This window comes from Parambassis ranga, chromosome 12 (assembly GCF_900634625.1).
Source record: "Parambassis ranga chromosome 12, fParRan2.1, whole genome shotgun sequence".
Classification (NCBI taxonomy): domain Eukaryota; kingdom Metazoa; phylum Chordata; class Actinopteri; family Ambassidae; genus Parambassis; species Parambassis ranga.
In genome coordinates this window covers 3,455,420-3,473,451 of record NC_041032.1, presented here as the reverse complement: position 1 = coordinate 3,473,451, position 18,032 = coordinate 3,455,420, and the positions used below count along the sequence as shown (strand labels likewise).

Genomic DNA, 18,032 nt, shown 5'->3' with positions numbered 1-18,032 from the left:
GTGTTCCAACTAAAATGTTGTTGAAGAACCTGAAGGTAGCAGTTGATATAAGAACCCCAAGGACCCCATCAGCATCTTTTGAAGCTAATTGGTACCAATGAATGGGCTAAATTCCTCCAAGCTGTTGTGGATGACTGATTAGAAGTTACTTTAAACATTTAGCTGCTTCAAGCAAGGGTTCACATATTTTGTTTACCATAATGTAATATTGGATGTACATACATTAAAGGTATTTGAGCAACAAGAGAATGATGAGATACTTACTTCCAACCCTGGGGGGCCCATTCTGCCTGGTGGTCCTCTCTTAAGTCTGTACTTCTTGCCATCTGAGCCTAGGACCAAGTCTCTATCTCTGGATATGACAGTCACAATTCCTTGGCGGTCTTTGTCTGGTTGTTTAACATGCACCTCTACTGTGGTCTGTGTGTTGATGGACCCCCCTTGTTTAACTGCCTCCTTCACAAATGGAGCAGAGGTAGTGACATGAGGTGTAGGTGAAACCATGCCCGTCTGACGGTCTAGTATGTTGGGCTGTATGGATGTTATGGGACTTGAAGGGACTTTGGGAAAACCTAGTGAGGGCTTCTTAGGGGAACTACTGATGTCTAAGTCAATGATATCATCAGAGGGTTTTCCGGGGAACAGTGATGAAGACCTCTCACTAGAATCCACCTTCTTCTCGATTGTAATATTCTCCTCCAAATTTTTCGACGTTTGTTCAGGTTTCCCCTTTTGGCTTCCCTTCAGTCCATTTCTGGAAGGTTTCCACTGAGGGTTCACTTCTCCGCCATTTTGAAAGACCGGATCCAACAAGTCAGTGTCCTCGTCCACCACAAATACGTCGCTGCGACCTACTGAACCTTTCCGATCAGGTCTGGAAGGCACTGTCCCATCCCCTCGAGAACTCCCTCGTCGCAGGAATGCACTCTGTTGAGAAGCAAAACAAAAATCAAGATTTATTCACAGTCCGTGTCACAGACTTTGTCACTCTGGTATGTATCGTGCTTTAATGGTAATAGTGGTATTGGTTGCAGATCTCTTGTTGTGGTAAACTGTCTGAGGAGCATTAAAAAGTACTAACAAACATCCACTTACTGCAGTTTGTAATTTCCAAACATTGGCACGACATTCAGACAAACCAATGGTAAATAAAATATTGACTAAGTATTGACCCCAAACCTGCAAATCAGTAAAGCATGAATAAAATAATAAAAAAAAAACATCCGAGTGCACATTAAATCAAAGTTTGTATCCTACCACAGGCCCTAACCCACAGCAGACCTTCTTCCCATCATAAACCTGTCATCTCTTCACTGACATCTGGTATCAGTTCATCTGCCTTCAAGTCAATTAGTTCCTCATCTTACCGTTACCACTGACTCATCTGCCATCAAACTTCACACCACTACTGATTTTTGTTATCTCTTTTCAAAACACATGAACGTGCCTCTCATTAACATTGTGGATGTTTGCACTGAGCATTGTTGCAGCCAAATCAGTGAAAACTTCTGGTAACCCTCAGCTTAGTGCGACCACTGTAGACCGCTACTGATATGTTGTCCCTTGTTGAAGGACAGATACCCGTTGCTGATCTGCCAGGTATGTTGTTGTCTATTCTAAGCATCTTTGACAATTGTACCATCTTTGTATATCTAAGCTTCTTCCAGGAGGAGAGGAAAGTGTCAGGGCTACCCGAAGGAAGGATTCCAGACACAGACACAGATCGTTTCACAGATGTATAACCAAAAACAGGTTGGTACACAGAGAGTCAATCCAGAGACACTACAGAGCTGAAGTAGTCCAGGCTAGGGGTCGGTAATCATCCGCGAGGCAGGGGGAACAGGCAGGGAATAAGCAAAGAGCAAACCTGAGTACAGAGTCCAAGCCAAAGTCCTAACTAGGAATCAGTCTGCACAGGCGAAGGCACAGACAAGGGAGAGGCAAAAATCCAAAACTAGGTCCAAAGACAGTAGTACACGAGAATGTAATCACGAGACGATCTGGCAGAGAATGGAAGACCGGTGAGAGTTCAAATAGACAATAGGCAACACTTGATACACTCAAACCAGACACACAAGTCAGCATCAGTTGTATCAGAAGGACTGAGAATCCCTGATTTTGTCTTATGCTTGTTAGTTTAGAGAACTAATTAAAGTCTATTCTGGTTCTCAGTGTGTGTAAATCAGTCCAGTCAGCTTTCAAAATCTGAACTTATTATTACCTCTCAGCCTCCTCAGCCTCTTTCTGGCTTCTTTCTTTCAAAAACAAATACATGCAGAGTCTGTGGTATCCAGAGGTGACAAGTGAAAACACTGCTGTTGCAATGTGCACAACAAAACACACCAAAATATTGGGCCTCAGGGAACGGTGGCGCAGCGAGAGGGGAGCCTTTCAAGGGAAAGGGACTGAAGGGCTATAAATTATGTTTGATGACCCTAGTGGGCTGAAATAGAGAGCACTAAAGTGGAGCTGAGAGGCATATGGAGAGCAGGAGGAGAGGAAAGTGAGGCATAGGTGTGCAAAAAGTAGTACTTCTTGGGAGTATATTAAGACATTGTGTTGTTGTTTAGTCTCTTTTTGCATGCACATTCCCTATTTGGGATTATTTAAATGATAAATACAACAGCTTATGGCACTCCAAGGTAATGTGGATTAATTGCACTTTGAGTAATATGGATGTTTTGCTTTATTAGGTTTGAGGTTTGCAGACTGCTCAAGCTTTTAATAAGAAAACTAGGGTGTATGTCTTGACCCTTGTACATTATGTGCTGTCATATATATTCTGCCATAAATCCAGCTCACTAAATACCATTATAAAAAGGCGAGGTGAAGTAAAGGTTACATTTGGTTAGCGGCAATGTGACTTTCTGCGATTTCAAATTACCGTTTAGGGTTCTGATGTGTGCCAGGAACACCATTACACTGACAACAAACTACACTTTTGACAGGAGCCAGAAGGCAACAGTTCATAGAGTTTTGACCCTTCCATGAATGCCTAAGGATTCATAAAGGTGAAAGACAGGATATCAAACATGCATTTTATGAATTATTACTGGGAGGATCTCAGATTTCACCTTTGGTTACAGATATTTGTCAAGGCTGAAATCAATTGAACATGCTCTGATTGAAAGAAAGGTAACACTACTGAGAAATAGACTAACTGTTTCACTTTTCAAACCTAAATTATGAGGCCAAAGGTCACCCCTAAATGCTGTGTGTGCAATGAAATCTAATAAAACCCTGCCAGAGGGTTCAGGTCATAGGCAGAAGACCGAACATGGAGCCTAAATTCTAAGCAAACGTTCTATCCCAGGTTACATTTGATGAACCAGAACCTTTCAAGTCAATGAGATATCCCTATGAATTTGATAGATAGCTTATGAATCAGAAGCCAACAGTTGTTTACTACTACAAAATTTTAATAAAGAAATGCAGTATGTAAAGTCTTAGAGGAAGAAAATTGATAACAAAGGCTGTGTAGGTCACTTTTGACAAAGAAGCAGTAAAACTTCAACACCTTTAAATCACTGCGTTTGATACATACTTGATATTTGGCACGTTTCTGAAAGAAACAATGACTACATTTACATGCACAGAAACCCTCTGATATTGACCCAAATAAGAATAAGAGCACAGTCAGAAAAAAAAATATATGTAAACACATTTTCTGATTAGTTTAGCCCAATTCAGGTCAGATTCTGGGTAAGCCGTAATCCAGTTAGGACATGTGAAGTCTGCCGATCTCAGTTATATTATTGCAGCATGGAAACACCTTAATTGCACTATAGAATTTTAACAACATTTTACAGCTTGGTTTCATTGAATGAGCTTTAAAACGTGAGAATTTCCTGCGTCACTACTCTATCCTATCAGTGCTGTCGGTTCTCTTGGGGGTTCTTGGCATAAACGGCAACAGTAGCAACTCAAGCTAACACTGGCTAACTTTTGAGATGGCGAATGAGACAGCTGATGTAGAATAAAACAATGCTATCTGCTATCAGTGCTAGTGTATGTCACAGGTTTATTCAGCATATGGTTAATACGTAAACAGGAATATTGCTGCAGTGCATGTAAACACATCTGATCTGTTGGTCAATGAGCTATATGCTTAAGGGTTCTTTGGGACAAAATGCTGCTCTTTTAACAACCGTGGTGAGATTTATTAAACAGGCAACCACCAGGTCACGACCCCACTCTGCTAACCCAAACATCACCAACAGATCTGCGAAGATGGTTAACCATCCTTGATGGCCTGTTTTTAGAAACTGAATGTGTCTAAAGTCTGTATGTCAACTGTGTCACTGCATCATTTATGTAATCTCATAAATCATTAAATATACATACCATAAGCCAAGACAATGTTTACACTCACTGTCTTTCTAAAGACTCTGTAGTAGCCTCTGTAGTCTGTATCCTGAGTGTCCAAAGTCTTGTTCCTGTATACCTGAACAAATGGGACGAATGTTTCAGTCCGTCACTATGCACAGCCAGAGGCTGATCAAAAGAGACACGCGTTTAATGTTTACGGGATCCTATAAAGCTTCACTGTTATTATTGCTGTCAGGTGATAACTCTTTTTTCTTATCTGAATTGAAACCTGTCATCACTTTTCTCACCTTCCAGGAAACACAATGGTGAAACTGCTCCTTGCTTATTAGCCATGCTTTGGCCTTTTGTTTGATCTGAAAGCAGCTCACACAGCATTTCAATCAGGTTGAGGTTTGGACTCAGCCATTCTGTTATGTTTGGGATCATTGTCCAGCTGATGCATGACCCAGTTTTAGCCAATTTCTAGCCTCAGACACATTAGAGTCTAGAATATTTTGGCACACAGAGGAGATGATGGATTCAGTGACTGCAAGGTGCCCAAATTGTCAGCCCTCTGCCTGTGGCCTGGACAGATGTAGCATTGCACGGTCTGACCTTAGGGTCAATTTTCTAATGTCCACCTGTGAATAATCTTTCTTAGCCTAGAATGATGTATGAAAATGGGTTTACAACCTTACAAGATTAAGCAACAGTTGCTCCTCTAACATCATTGCTGATGTTTTCCTCATTGGCATTCTGTCAACACACCCAACGCCCAAAACTGACAAAACATCTGCTTTTATAGACATCCTCACACTTACTAATGATCATTTAATGATTTGATTAGGAAAACCTGGATGATAATCCTCATCTTAATTCCCATAAAAGCATTAGGAGTGTACTTGTGTGACCGTAAAACCGAAATTAAATTAAGATATTTTGGCTTATATCTCACCTATAATGTGTCTTTGTTTTCAACCTTGGAGGCACCTATACTTGCAGGGACTTGAATGTTTTTAATCCACCACAGTCTCATTGTCTCAGAGTACAGCTGGAGCAGCCAGGACAATTTGTACAATCATATAAGTTCAAATAAGACAAAGTGTTATGTAGATATGAGCATTGTTCATCATCATAAAACGATCACGTGTAAGAGAAACCCCGTAAATAAGAATGCTGACAGGGCACATCTGGCCTAGATTAATGGTTTTTGCTAATTACTGAGGCCTTCCATGTGGAGCTGTTAGGAGAGATGAAAAATCTACGGAGGCCTGAAAAACTGTGCTGCAGGCGCTATCATCAACACACACACAGACAATGAACACACACTCCTACAGAGGGCTAATCAAACTGCAAGGTCCGTAAATCTCGCCAAGACACAGGTATGCAGGCTGGCTGGGTCTTGCAAAGCAAGCAGTAGCCAATCTGGCCTGGAAAAACTCACAATGACAGAGGTCTGATGTTTCAGGATGACTGATGGGACGGAGACAGTGCTGCACCACTCATTACATAAGTTAGGCATGTTAATACTTGTTAATACAAGTTAGCGTGTGACTCAGCAGTGCCGGGCCGGGGGTGGCTTTAGTGGGTCATGATGAGGATTTTATTCCCAGGAGGACCACCCATGTTAGAAATGCCACCATTTATAAGGATCAAAGCAGTTCAGCAGTGGTGGTCCCTGGATATATACAATAAGATCATGAAGCATGTAGAAAGAGGGAAAGTTGTGGCACAATAAAAAAAAAATGCTCTGCAACTTCAAGCTCCCACTCGCAATGCAGAAGCACACAAGTCAGCCACAGAAACTGTGTTGGAGGTTTGGGAGGCTAAACTTGGGATACCATCACACTGCTGTCCAATCCAGATCAATACATTTTATTTTATTATTTTTAATAGTTTTTTTTATTCTATTTCTTTTATTCTATTCTATTTCTTAGGTCTTATTATTTTATTTTTTGCTGTTATTATTATTATTTTGCTATAGATGATATGAGGTACCAGGTATCCTACTCATAGTCATAAATCATGCATGCTATGTGAGCATAGGGACATCTATAAATCAATATCTATATAATCTGAAGGAAAAACAACACAACAACATCAACAATGTTTTGTTAGGATAATTATTATGATAAACTTTATATCACTAGGAAATCTTAAGGGCATTATTTTAGAACCTGATAACCACACAAAGCACAACCTTAAAAGCCAATACAGCCAAGCAGAACTGAATGTTTTGCAGAGGAACCAGAACAAAGTTTTAAAAAACCTGCATAGTACCTTTCCATTCCTTCGCCTTTGACCGTGCACATGCCTGCTGTTTAAATCCAGCAGCAGGCATCCCAGCAGCAGGTACCATCCGACATGGTGGAACATGACTGCAAGGAGACACCGCAGGTTTTGCCTGCACTTCAGCTGCACAGGCAGACCTCTCACGGGGGGTGGGGGGTGTGTGATCCAGCTCCCAATGGACACACCCACACACCTATACACCCTAACAGCTTAGATCAACACATGATACTCAGCCCATGGATGTCAATGGATCATTGTACAGAAATGGTGTGAATGAATTTGATTAGAGTCTTTTAAATAATCTTTTACCCACATCAGATGCTCTAAAACACATTCAATGCACATTCAGCTAACCAAACCAAACTAAAGAGCGAGAGAGTGAACATCAGGGTTTTTTTTGATGGTCTGACCGCAGTATTACGAGCAACTGAAAATTAGCGAGTGAAAAATTGTTTGTTCCAAATAGGGACAAGGATGCTGGTATAGGAAATCCCTTACCGCTTTCACACATGGATGGATTTTCGGGTTGGATGGAGCCTGCACAACAATAAAAAAATCTCTGTGGTGAATTAAAGGAAGGGAAGCCACAGTACCCAGATTCAGTGACAGAAACCACAGCTTAGAGAACATTTGAGGGCAAATATTCAACACAGATTCTCTTAAATTGGCTTGATTTACACTGAGAAGAGACCTCCTCTGCGTGTTTGCAGGGGTTTGCAGGAAGCATTACTTCATGTCTGTTAGGAACAAAAGGAGAGGTGGTGTAGTACAAACAGCAAATGACAACACACTGAGAGCAGAGGGAGGTTGATTCGGGGTGAAGAAAATCCTCTGTGGGCGTGAAGGCAGATACGTCTCTCTCTCTCTCTCTCCATCCATCCACCCCGCAGCATAATGTCTTCCAGAAACACAAGGGTCGCCCTGATCATTTGCTGACTCAGCACTGTTGTGATGACTTTCCATCACCTATAGCGTCTGATTTATCTTCACCCGCGCTAAATTATAGTTCCGGAGAGGAAAATTATTAGCACGAGCATGTCGGGGCTGAGAAATATGTTGTTTCTGTGCTGCTTTAGTGACAAAGAGAAAGAAACAAGTGATGATTTCTTCCATTCCTCTCTTTCTTCTCTTAATCCTCCTTCTCTTTCATCCAAGCAGCTCCGCTTTTAATAACCCAGTTCCGTGATTTGGTCTGTAATTACTTCATTTTAAACTATAAACTTTGCCAAGCAGATGAAAAATGACTAAATCCACAGCATCCAGGGACGGCAGTCAGATGAGCAACACACAAGCGTACTTTACGTTTTAGATTAGCAAATAGTTTGTGTGCCTTTTTTTAATTTTATTAAAATTGTAAAGATGTCACACTTTTTAGCAGGTCGATCTAAGGGTATTGTTTTCAATTTTATTATTATCCACAGAATTCTGCATCCTGCTGTCTGCCATCTGTTCCTCTTCTCACATACATATGTGTTTCAGTGTGTCACCTTCCTGCAATGCAATTGTTTGCTTGTTGTGTTTTATTAGACAATACGTGATTGTATTGACCTTTAAAACATAACTGCTAACAGAGCAGTAAAACTGAAAAAACAAGCGTTATAAAGGCTACCATGTGAAGGTTGTTGTGGCACTAAAGCTTTTGTTAACCCCCTAAACTGTGCAGATTCTGAACTTCATTTTCACTCCTGTCACATGTGAGCTGATGGGTCAATGCAATATAAAATTGCATATTTACACATGCTCACAGGTGTTACTCCACATATGCTATAGATGTTGAACTAATTACAAGAAGAATCTGCTTCAGTCGATCATGAACATTGAGGGTTCTATTATTTTTTTTTTTTTACTGTTTACCTTTAAGAGGAATGTCAGCATTTTGACTTGTCTTATTTTGTTGCTAAGCAACCTGGCAAATTCATCTTTGTTCACCTGGGCAACAATACAGAATTAAGTGTGTTATATAAAGATGTGGCAGAATGTGAAAGCACATGGTGATACCAATCATTTATATAGAGAACTTATTCAACAGCTACATTAGGATAATTTGTTAACTTTTTTGTCCACACAGTGCACAATTTATCCTGGTTCAACAAACAGATGATGTAACATCCAGAGTTCAGCCTTTGCATCCATAACGACAGGAGCAGCTCATATGCTTATATGTTTGTAGCGGGGGTTGAACTTAAGCTAACCTGTTCGTGACCCTGACCTGGTCCCTGACCCCTGACCTGAACTCCAGCCAGCTTCTGTTTCTGGTCAGCAAATGAGAGTATGTAAATAAAGGAAGAACTACACAACATCATAGAAGTGGAGCTAAAAAAATGTAAACATGCTATTTTCTTGTCTATTTAAATGGCTTCAAAACAGCAACAAAATCCAAAATTATAGTTTTAGACTATAGACAGGCATGTGGTGTTCAGGGTCAAGTCTGATAATCTGAGGAATAATCCCACTATTTCCCACAAAACCAGGCTGTACATGGAGAAGGAAGGTGAAAATAAATGTGAAAACAGGCCAGAATGGTAGTAAAACACCCAGAATGCATCGGGACTATTTTCATTACAAATAGACGATCAGAGGCATTAAAGCAACAACTTACAATTTTTCAGTCTTTGCTTAAATTCTACTCAAGTCATGGAAAACTGTCAAGATGATGGATCCGTTTTTTTCCACCTCTTAGTTTGCCAGTTAAAAGCTTTTGTTTGACAAGTTTTAATGAAAGCCAAGGGTGGGGTGGAGTGGGGTGGGGGTCTCTCAGGAGACCCTGTTGGAAACATTTGGATGTGATAGGATATAGAACAGGGAAGATTATGGCCACAGGCATGTGTGTGTGTGTGTCTGTCTCACTGATGGATGTAGCTTCAGGGATCAAGTGTAACTATTTATAAAAAGGTGATACCTCTGACAAACTGTAATCAGTCTCCTGGTGACGTTGGATGTAGAAAAACAATCAAACACAAGCCCTGTCATGTTCTACAGAGTGTAAGAACATTTGTGTGCACACTAAAAACTCGGTGTTTATTATATTTCCAACACATGTTCTATCAAACTGCAAAGATATGGCTGATTAGAAGCATTCAAAGCCATCAACATACTCTGAAGTTCATAGTTCTGGCTTCATAATAATATGTTTAGCTAAGGTCCCTGACCTCCAGGAGTGTTTAACATCTTAGTGTACATTTAAAGAGCTGTAGATTAACCAATTGAGCATTGTGTCTCTAAAGAGGACACCTGTCAAGGGAGCCCCCACCCCCCAGACAGGACATGCATCAAAGTCAGGAAATCCCAACGACGTGGCCCCACGCTCCGAAATGTTACGCTTCAAAGATGACGGCAGCAGACCTTAGTGAAAAGGGAATCAGTCTTGCTAATATAGCAGTGTTATTTTATTTCGATTATTTTCTTTTCAAATGTGTAGAATCTGAAGAGAGCCAGAGCCTCCACAGGTCTGCCCATGTAATCAGAAACGGACTGAAGGCAGGAAGCAGCCTTACTCTAGTTCTTTTAATTCAAACAATCAAGTTTTTTTTGTTAGTTAGTTTTGTTTGATTGAATAAAAAAATGAAATCAGCAGCTAGGAAACTAATTGCTGTTGTTAAACCCTTTCCACCCCAAGCCTATTTTAAGGCCTGATTTGCATGGCACAAAGCAAAAGTCAACCATTTTTTTTCTCGTCTGTTGAAAATTCACACTTTTACAATGAACACCTCCTTGAAAAGATGCAGTTGCAGCACCAATGTTATATCACGCTGTAGCTAAGCTTGTGGATATTATCTCTGCCAAGTTCCATTTCCTTGTAACTAAGGGAAATAAAACCAATGTAGACATAATTTTCAACATGGCTGCAATTTCAGAGAAAATTTGAGAAAATCACACATTCCAGCATAAGAACCTATCCCTTATCTGAAACATCATGTTTTTGGCCTATTATGTCTCCCTGATGAAACAATAAATGACATAGTCAGGTACTTGATTCTGATTGGTCCATCGCTCCATTCACAATTTCTGAAGAGCACACTGAGGCAAAATCGTATTTGACTTTTGTGACATTGTGTCCCATGATTCAATTATTTGAAGTAGCTGTGTGCTAAGCTAAATAATGCACAGTGATGATGATGATCATGAGAAAATTTAACCTCTAAATGATAATGAAGATACATCCAGCCATCAACCATCACTGTCAGGGATCCATTTGCTCATGGCACATCGACCCTTTAGTAATAGCTACTACTAAGGACTACTCATTTGGACTTATGCTGCCTGATACAAGTGACTGAAATTGCTAGTGTTTAATCAAGCATAGTGGCCAATAATTATAGTTTACTGGGGACAGAGAGACACAGAAACACAAAGAGACAGACAGAAAAAACACAAAGGCACCTACAGCCAGAGGAGACACATTTAGACACAATAAAAACCTGCAAAACCGAAACAGATGAAGAGATAATAAGAAAGAGGTGCAGCCATCTGAAGGAGGTTTCACCATCTATTAGGCTGGTGCAGCTTGATCCTGAAAACAGTCTCCCACACCACAAAACAGCAGGAAACAGCCTCTGCCGCGTACATCATCACAAAGGTATTCCAATGCCATCCTGATGGAGACACTCTGCTGCAGGCCTGCGAGCATGGCATGCTCTGGTTTATATACATGCAGGATGGTAGTAGCTCCTCTGGCTACGCTGACCGTAAGAAGAACCAGATCCTCCCCTGATCATTCATGAAAATGGAAATTCAAAGCAGCTTCTCTTTTCCTTTGTTTCTATTTCAAAAGCGTGCTGATGCCACAAAGACCAGTTCACTCTGCAGTGTGTCATGTGCATGGATTGCAAGAACTATATTTTGTTGGGTCTGTGAGATCACGCTGCAGTGTGTGCAGTCAAAATCAAACCACACGGGCTGTGCAACGATCCTCTGATCAGACTTAAAGCTTCATCAACGTGGAATAAACACTATGGCAGCTAGACTTAATAGGACAGACAGGTAGATGGGAACTAAAACAACAGAATTATATTAATGAATATAATAAATAAAAGCTATATTAAGGCAACTTTTTCACATTTATAACCAACTTAATCCGCTGGTCACAACATGGATGCCCTGGTGAATTGAACATTTAAATAAAGTGATGATGCTCTTGACATCCACCTATGCTTATAGGAGATAAAAGGGAGGTAGTGGCTGATACATTTTTGCCCTAAGAACATTGTTTTAAGTTTTTATAATCACCCCTGCTACAATCCATCAAAGCAGACTTGTAGCTTTAACAACCAAGTGAACCCTTTTTCTGAGCAGACACAGGGTGATGGGGCAAAAGGCAGACAGGTCAGGCGCACAGGCATATCCCACAGGACATGTACACACTTTTCAAACATCCAAAGTCGACCAGTCAGCCAAGGACAGGACAGGAGGTGGGAGTGCTGGATGGGGCCTCTGACGCCTAGAGCTCTAACGCAGCAGCGCTAATTAATGACAGACTGCCTGGACTGAGGCAAGAAAGTAAAGCCAGTGAAACCAGCCCATTTGTTGGCTGGTATATATACACAACTGCCAGGCTGGCCACAGCTGGATGTGATTGCCATGACGACTGGTCAGCTGACCGCAGTTTCAAACAAGAGCTTTGGGACACAGCTGTGAAACCAGGCAACTGTGTGTGTTTTCCTTGTTTTAGCACCTAAATAAAGAGGGGATTTCTAACAGCCTTAAAAGAACTACAAAAATCCCACTTACAGTTCGGCTGAAGCTCAGAAAGAACTCTTCAGGATCCCCCACGAGGTCCTCCAGGTCATTTGAGGACAGCATTAGATTCTGTGTGGAAACAGAGGCGACAATTGCTTAATTTAAGAACCACAATCAAAGCCAGTTCAAGGCTAAACCCATGTTGTTAAGTTCACCAGACTGGATCAAAACCACAGGAGTCAGAGCACTTTCTGTTCTAAATCCTCTGATGATCATTTATCATGCTTATATTACAGTATATAACAGGTCTTTGGTGTCAATGTATTTAGTGCAGGAGTCTGAGTGTCTGGGCTTTGAGACATCTGACTTCACCTTGAACACCTCGGTGACATGCCAGAGCCTCGCTGTGTACACAAATCAACAGTTAATTTCACACATGCTTTTCCATGACGCTCTGCTGTTCTTTCCTCACCTCCGGGGTGTGGTTGGTGCGTGGGGAGCGGGGAGGCTTGGGACCGTTGTGACTGCAGCAAGGTGGGTGGTGGCTGCAGTGCTGCTTGGCGGCATTGGGCTGACCCATCAGGAAGGTCAGCTGTCGAAGGTGACCCTGAGGAGACAGAGATGTTTGGATCAACTCTGATCACATCACAACATTTTTTAACCTTAATTATTTAAATTTGTACACAAACTACCAGGGTCAGTATTATTAGTCCCCCTAACAACTGTCTTCTTTGTTTACCCATAGTACAAATCACTGTTATACAACTATGTAGTCTATGCTCATAGTCATCTTGCAGCACACACACACACACACACACACAATATCAAGTAAAACAAGTTTTAACACTTAGAAACACATCATAGCAAAACTAAGAGAAATAAGTTTAGACATGATAAAAGGTTGCCTACAAAGAGAGCAACCGCAAACACACTACTGAATGATTTAACCAAGTCTGCTGTCTGGGAAGTGTCTAAGAGTCCTGCAGAAAAGACACCTCCAAGCCAGGAGCTAGGGACAACCTGGAGAAAGATCACACACAGTGGAATAGTGTGATTTGGTCGGATGAAGCAAATTAGAGCTCTTTGGTGGTGGCAGTATAATTCTGGGGGGATGCTTCAGTGCATAGAACTGGGAATTCCGCCAGGGTGGAAGGAATCCTGAAATAAGAAGACTATCTGAATATCTCAAAAGGAAACCTAAAGCCATCAGCAGCAAAACTGGGTCTTGGTGATTGTTTACTCTTCCAACATGACAATGTTTTGAAGCATCTATTCTAGTGAAGAACTACTGAACTACTAAGAGTGTACTAAAGTCCAGGGTTAGGGACCATCAAATCTGGAGGAACTGGAGAGATTCACCAAAGAAGAATAGACTGGGACTTCTCAGGATGTGACTCAAACTTGTTGAAGACTATACTGAATCCAGACAGTTATCAAACAAAAAGGGATACACACTTGACTACTAGGGGGGTTTCACATTTTGACCTTATTATTTTTTGGCACATAATGTTGTGTGTGTGTGTGTGTGTGCAGCATGCACAGACACGCTGCAGTCCTCTTTACTCATCAGGCTAATCAAGACAAACAAAACACCAGCAAACGTCTCTCCTCGGGCAATGTTTAGTTCGTCACTTTTAATAAACTTGTAACAATATGCAAATTAATTCTGTGGCAGATCCTCACATGCAGGCTCATTTGGGGAAAAAATTTTTCTTTTTGATCGCAGTTAAATATAATCAGCTCTTCTTGTGAGAATGTACACATCCATCTGAGATGTGTTATTTGTTTTTATGTGTCATGTGCTGTATATAGAATTCAGAACTACCAAGAAACAGACATGGGGATCAAACAACACATGTCTGCTAAACACACACACACACGACTGTTGGCTTCATCTGTTAATATGACGCTGACTTTTTCAGGTCAAGATAACTTAATCCAGGATCAACAAATCCAAATTAGCAGGATGGGAATAAATCCACAGATCCAAGCCACATTGGTCAATTTACCAAAAAATGTATTGTTTCCTGCTGCAGTTACAGATAAGAGCTGAGCTCTGATTGATATGGATTTACCATGCTTAATACAAAAGACTGTCCAGAGACAAGACTCTCGCCACCTCTGAGTGTGTGGAAGTGCTCTGTCCTTGGAGCTCGGTAAAAAGCTGTCAGCACTGGGTATATGGAAACGGAGAATTCATTTTATTGATGCTGAGAACAGATCCAGATGCTGAGTCTATAAACCCCCATTGTGTTACAGTCACGCCGGGGCGCTCTCTGATCCTTGGGCTCCACGCTATACACTGCTAACTGGGAAAGGGATATCCACAAAACGAAAGCTGCGTGCCTCATAGATCATAAAAAAATCAGCTTTTAACTGAGCGGATTTTGGATTATGCACTTGAGATGGACACTTTTCTCAACATTACGTCAAGTGTAGAATTTGTGTCAGTTTACAGTCTGCCAATAGATTTTGATTTAATTCAGTAAACACCAGATTCCAAACCTTTCAAACACCCATTTGTGCTGCCTCTGCAATCTTATGTAACACTGGTGGAGGTAAAGTGCAGTTAAAACAGGTTGCTGGGGATGTCTATGCATACTTTAGAAAAACAAACACATGGTATCTAAGCATCACACATCTTTGTCTGTGATTAAAGGCTGTGGGTGTGCGTTTGTGTTTTCCTTCCCATGCACAAAGGATGAGCAGGAATGCATGGCTTGATCAGGTTTGATTCAAATGAAGTGGACTTTATCATTACACATGTGGCTTTTTATTGCTGGCTGCCATCTGGTTATAACTATGTATCAATTCAATATTCTGTGCAACAAATTAAAAAAATGGACCACTCAGGAAATGTTTTTGAGTGTGTTAAGAAAAAGGTGTCAGGGTGTGGGGTTTGATCACACTCACTGGTTGCTTTTTTACTTTGTATGATCACCTAAGAGAAATAGTGAAAAAGCCTCGTACTTCAAACGGAGTCTCAAAGCCCTCGATGATGCCTCCGACCATGAGCAGCCCGTCCGTGCTGATCCCCATCCCGTGGTACACCCAGTCCACACTCTCCAGCAGAGAGCAGTCCACGTACAGCGCCAGCCGCTTGGTGGACACGCTAACAGCCACATGGTGCCACTTTCCATTGGACAGACCGCTGACTGGGAACCTGAGGGAGACACGTGGGATGGTACAACACTGACTGAAACAATAAAGAGAATAAGAGGATCCCACTTGGGCCTTAAGGATATTGTAATGCAACCTTTTTTATCGATCAAACAGGGAGAAGGAGGAGGAGGAGGAGGAGGAGATGTACAACAAGAGTGTGAAGGAGGAAGAAGAAAGAGAACAGACAATAAAGATGGAGGAGGAAGAAGTTGAAGGAAAAAGAAGTGTAAGTGAAAAGGAGAAGCAGGAGGATGAGGAAAGAAGAATGTAGATGAAGAAGAAAGAACGGGGAGAAGGTGGAAGAAAGAGGAGGAAGAAGAAGACGAAGATCACAGAGACAAAAAAGAGGAGGAGAAGTATGAAGAAGGAAGAAAAATAGTAGGAGGAAGATGACAAAGAAAGAACAGTGATGAGGAGGAAGAACGAGAAAGAAGAAGAACAAAGAAGAAGAAGTGTTTATAACCCTGTTAATAGTCTTAGTACAACAGATTTTAATTTAAAGGAAAACTTTCTAATAATTTTATGAATAAGTTTATGACAGAAAGAAAGCTAAAGCCAGATATTGGGGGGGGGGGGGGGTCCATCCAGGAGCATGCAGTACGAGGTAAGCACAGTATCTGTGTGTCTATCTTTGGCCCAGTTCTCTTGGCTGTCTCACAGTGATGTATTGCTTCGAGCTCTGTGGTTACCAAAGAGGAGAAACCCGCCAAGAGACGCCTAATAAATCATACCACCGTGGAGACAGCCCAGTGCAGTCATCTTCAAACCAAAACACACAAACTGCACATAAATACACTTCCAAGGGGGTTTCCTTTTGTCTCTCTCACACACACACACATACACACATTTGCATATTGGTGAAGAAGCAGGAAGAAGTCTGGGCTGGTCTCTATTAGCTCAGACAGATGTAAACATCTGAAAGCATGAAGTTGTTTGGAGTCATCTTGTGGGAGGTTTATGTGCAATTAATCATAATTTAATCTTCTTTAGAGGTGTCACCATGCTCATTATGCATTAATTAAGGTAAGAAAAAGATGGGGGAATAAAATGAAGGGTTGGGCTTACTCGTAGTGTCGCTGTTGTGTTCCTATGAAGATGACGCCATGGACGCTGATCCGGAGCTGCAGCATGATGTGGCTGTCAGCGCTGAGCATGGTGAAGACACTACGTTCCTCCTTCTGAAGGCTCCTCAGCTGCACCAGTAAACTGAACTCATCTGCAAACCTAAACACAGACACACAACGAGTTATACAATTGTGACCAAAAAGAACCGAAACAAAGCAAGTAAAAACATGCAGCCAAGCATGGGACAGTTACAAGACATTGCTTTCAACATAAAACATGATGCATTTTTTAGCATATTTAGATGTCAAAACTTTGTCTAGAGACCCACTGAGACCACTGGACCAAGAGGGTTTCTGAATGAGCCATCCAGGTAATGTTTCTGAGTTAATTGAACTACAGTAATGTGGCTATCCTGCCTCATTTCTACCATGGCACCAAGGTTATGGAACAGGGAGCTCTGTTCTGGAAAGAGGTGTCACCAACAGCAGCTTTGCATTTGCATTTTGAAGTTACGGACACAACCTGTTACAATGAAACAAATAATCATTAAAAGGGACATTATATGTAACTTGTCGATGAAACCTTACCCGTCAGTGAAGAGCTGTTGTAGAGGGAGAGCCAAGGTGGAGTATTGTCCCACCTGCAAGACTGGACAATTGTTGTTCTCCACTGTCACGGAGGCATTACTGCTGTTGGACACCTGAAGGGACAGCTCCTGCAGAATGTTCACCTCATCTGTAGTGAGACAATAATGGACACATGCATCAATAAAACATACACCACCTGCACGTGGGATTATGGGATTAAATTAAATATATTGTATTTACAACATATCCTCATTAGCTTCAAGGAACATTCTAAAAGGCTCGCCAAAATAAGAGTCTCTTAATAGCAATTAATTCATTTTCTTTGGAAAATGTCCAAATATAAACATTGGTTATTGTTCACTGATATGTGACACATTGAGGGGGCTTGTGCTATTTAGAGCAATGGAGAATTAGCTGAGCATGTTTGATTAGAATCTCATAACTGTAGTCTTTTATTAGCATGCAGAAAAAAAGATGGTGGTGAACAGTTTTGTGTATACATGAGATAAATGGTGGCAAATCCATTCCACATGTTTTTAGATGATGACAGGTCCATTTGTCACCTATAATTGGCTCCAAATCCAACATGACCTTCTCAGTTTAAAAGCAGACGATGTGAGAAAATGGCTACCGAGCAGATTAATCAGTTGTTGCCACATGTGGTTACATGCAGCTTAACAGACTCTGTGTGTCGGACTCTGCAATCAATTTCCCTAACAATACAGGATCACAATGATCAGCAGCTTTTGGGTGTTTAATTTTTAACTTTTGGCTATGTAGGCATATGTATAAAAAGGGACCCAGGAGGTGACCACCTGTGGTAAGCAAACTAAATCCTTCAGACTGCAAGCACTTAGGAAAAACCACATGCTGTGAACACAGCACTTGCTGATGGCATTACAAAAAAAGAGAAAAAACACATGGCTATTGCCATTTAAAGCT

The 18,032-nt window shown here is 41.2% G+C and overlaps 1 protein-coding gene across 1 annotated transcript in view; it reads right to left on the bottom strand.

Annotated features, from left to right (window-relative positions):
• Nucleotides 1-18,032, bottom strand: part of LOC114444085 (collagen alpha-2(I) chain) — a 71,557-nt gene that overhangs the window by 28,928 nt on the left and 24,597 nt on the right. Inside the window, exons 3-7 of the mRNA XM_028418490.1 lie at nucleotides 17,091-17,244; nucleotides 16,504-16,662; nucleotides 15,247-15,439; nucleotides 12,749-12,883; nucleotides 265-927 (exon numbers count right to left, since the gene is read on the bottom strand). Coding sequence (XP_028274291.1) covers nucleotides 265-927; nucleotides 12,749-12,883; nucleotides 15,247-15,439; nucleotides 16,504-16,662; nucleotides 17,091-17,244 — 1,304 coding nt within the window. The remainder of the gene's footprint in view (nucleotides 1-264; nucleotides 928-12,748; nucleotides 12,884-15,246; nucleotides 15,440-16,503; nucleotides 16,663-17,090; nucleotides 17,245-18,032) is intronic.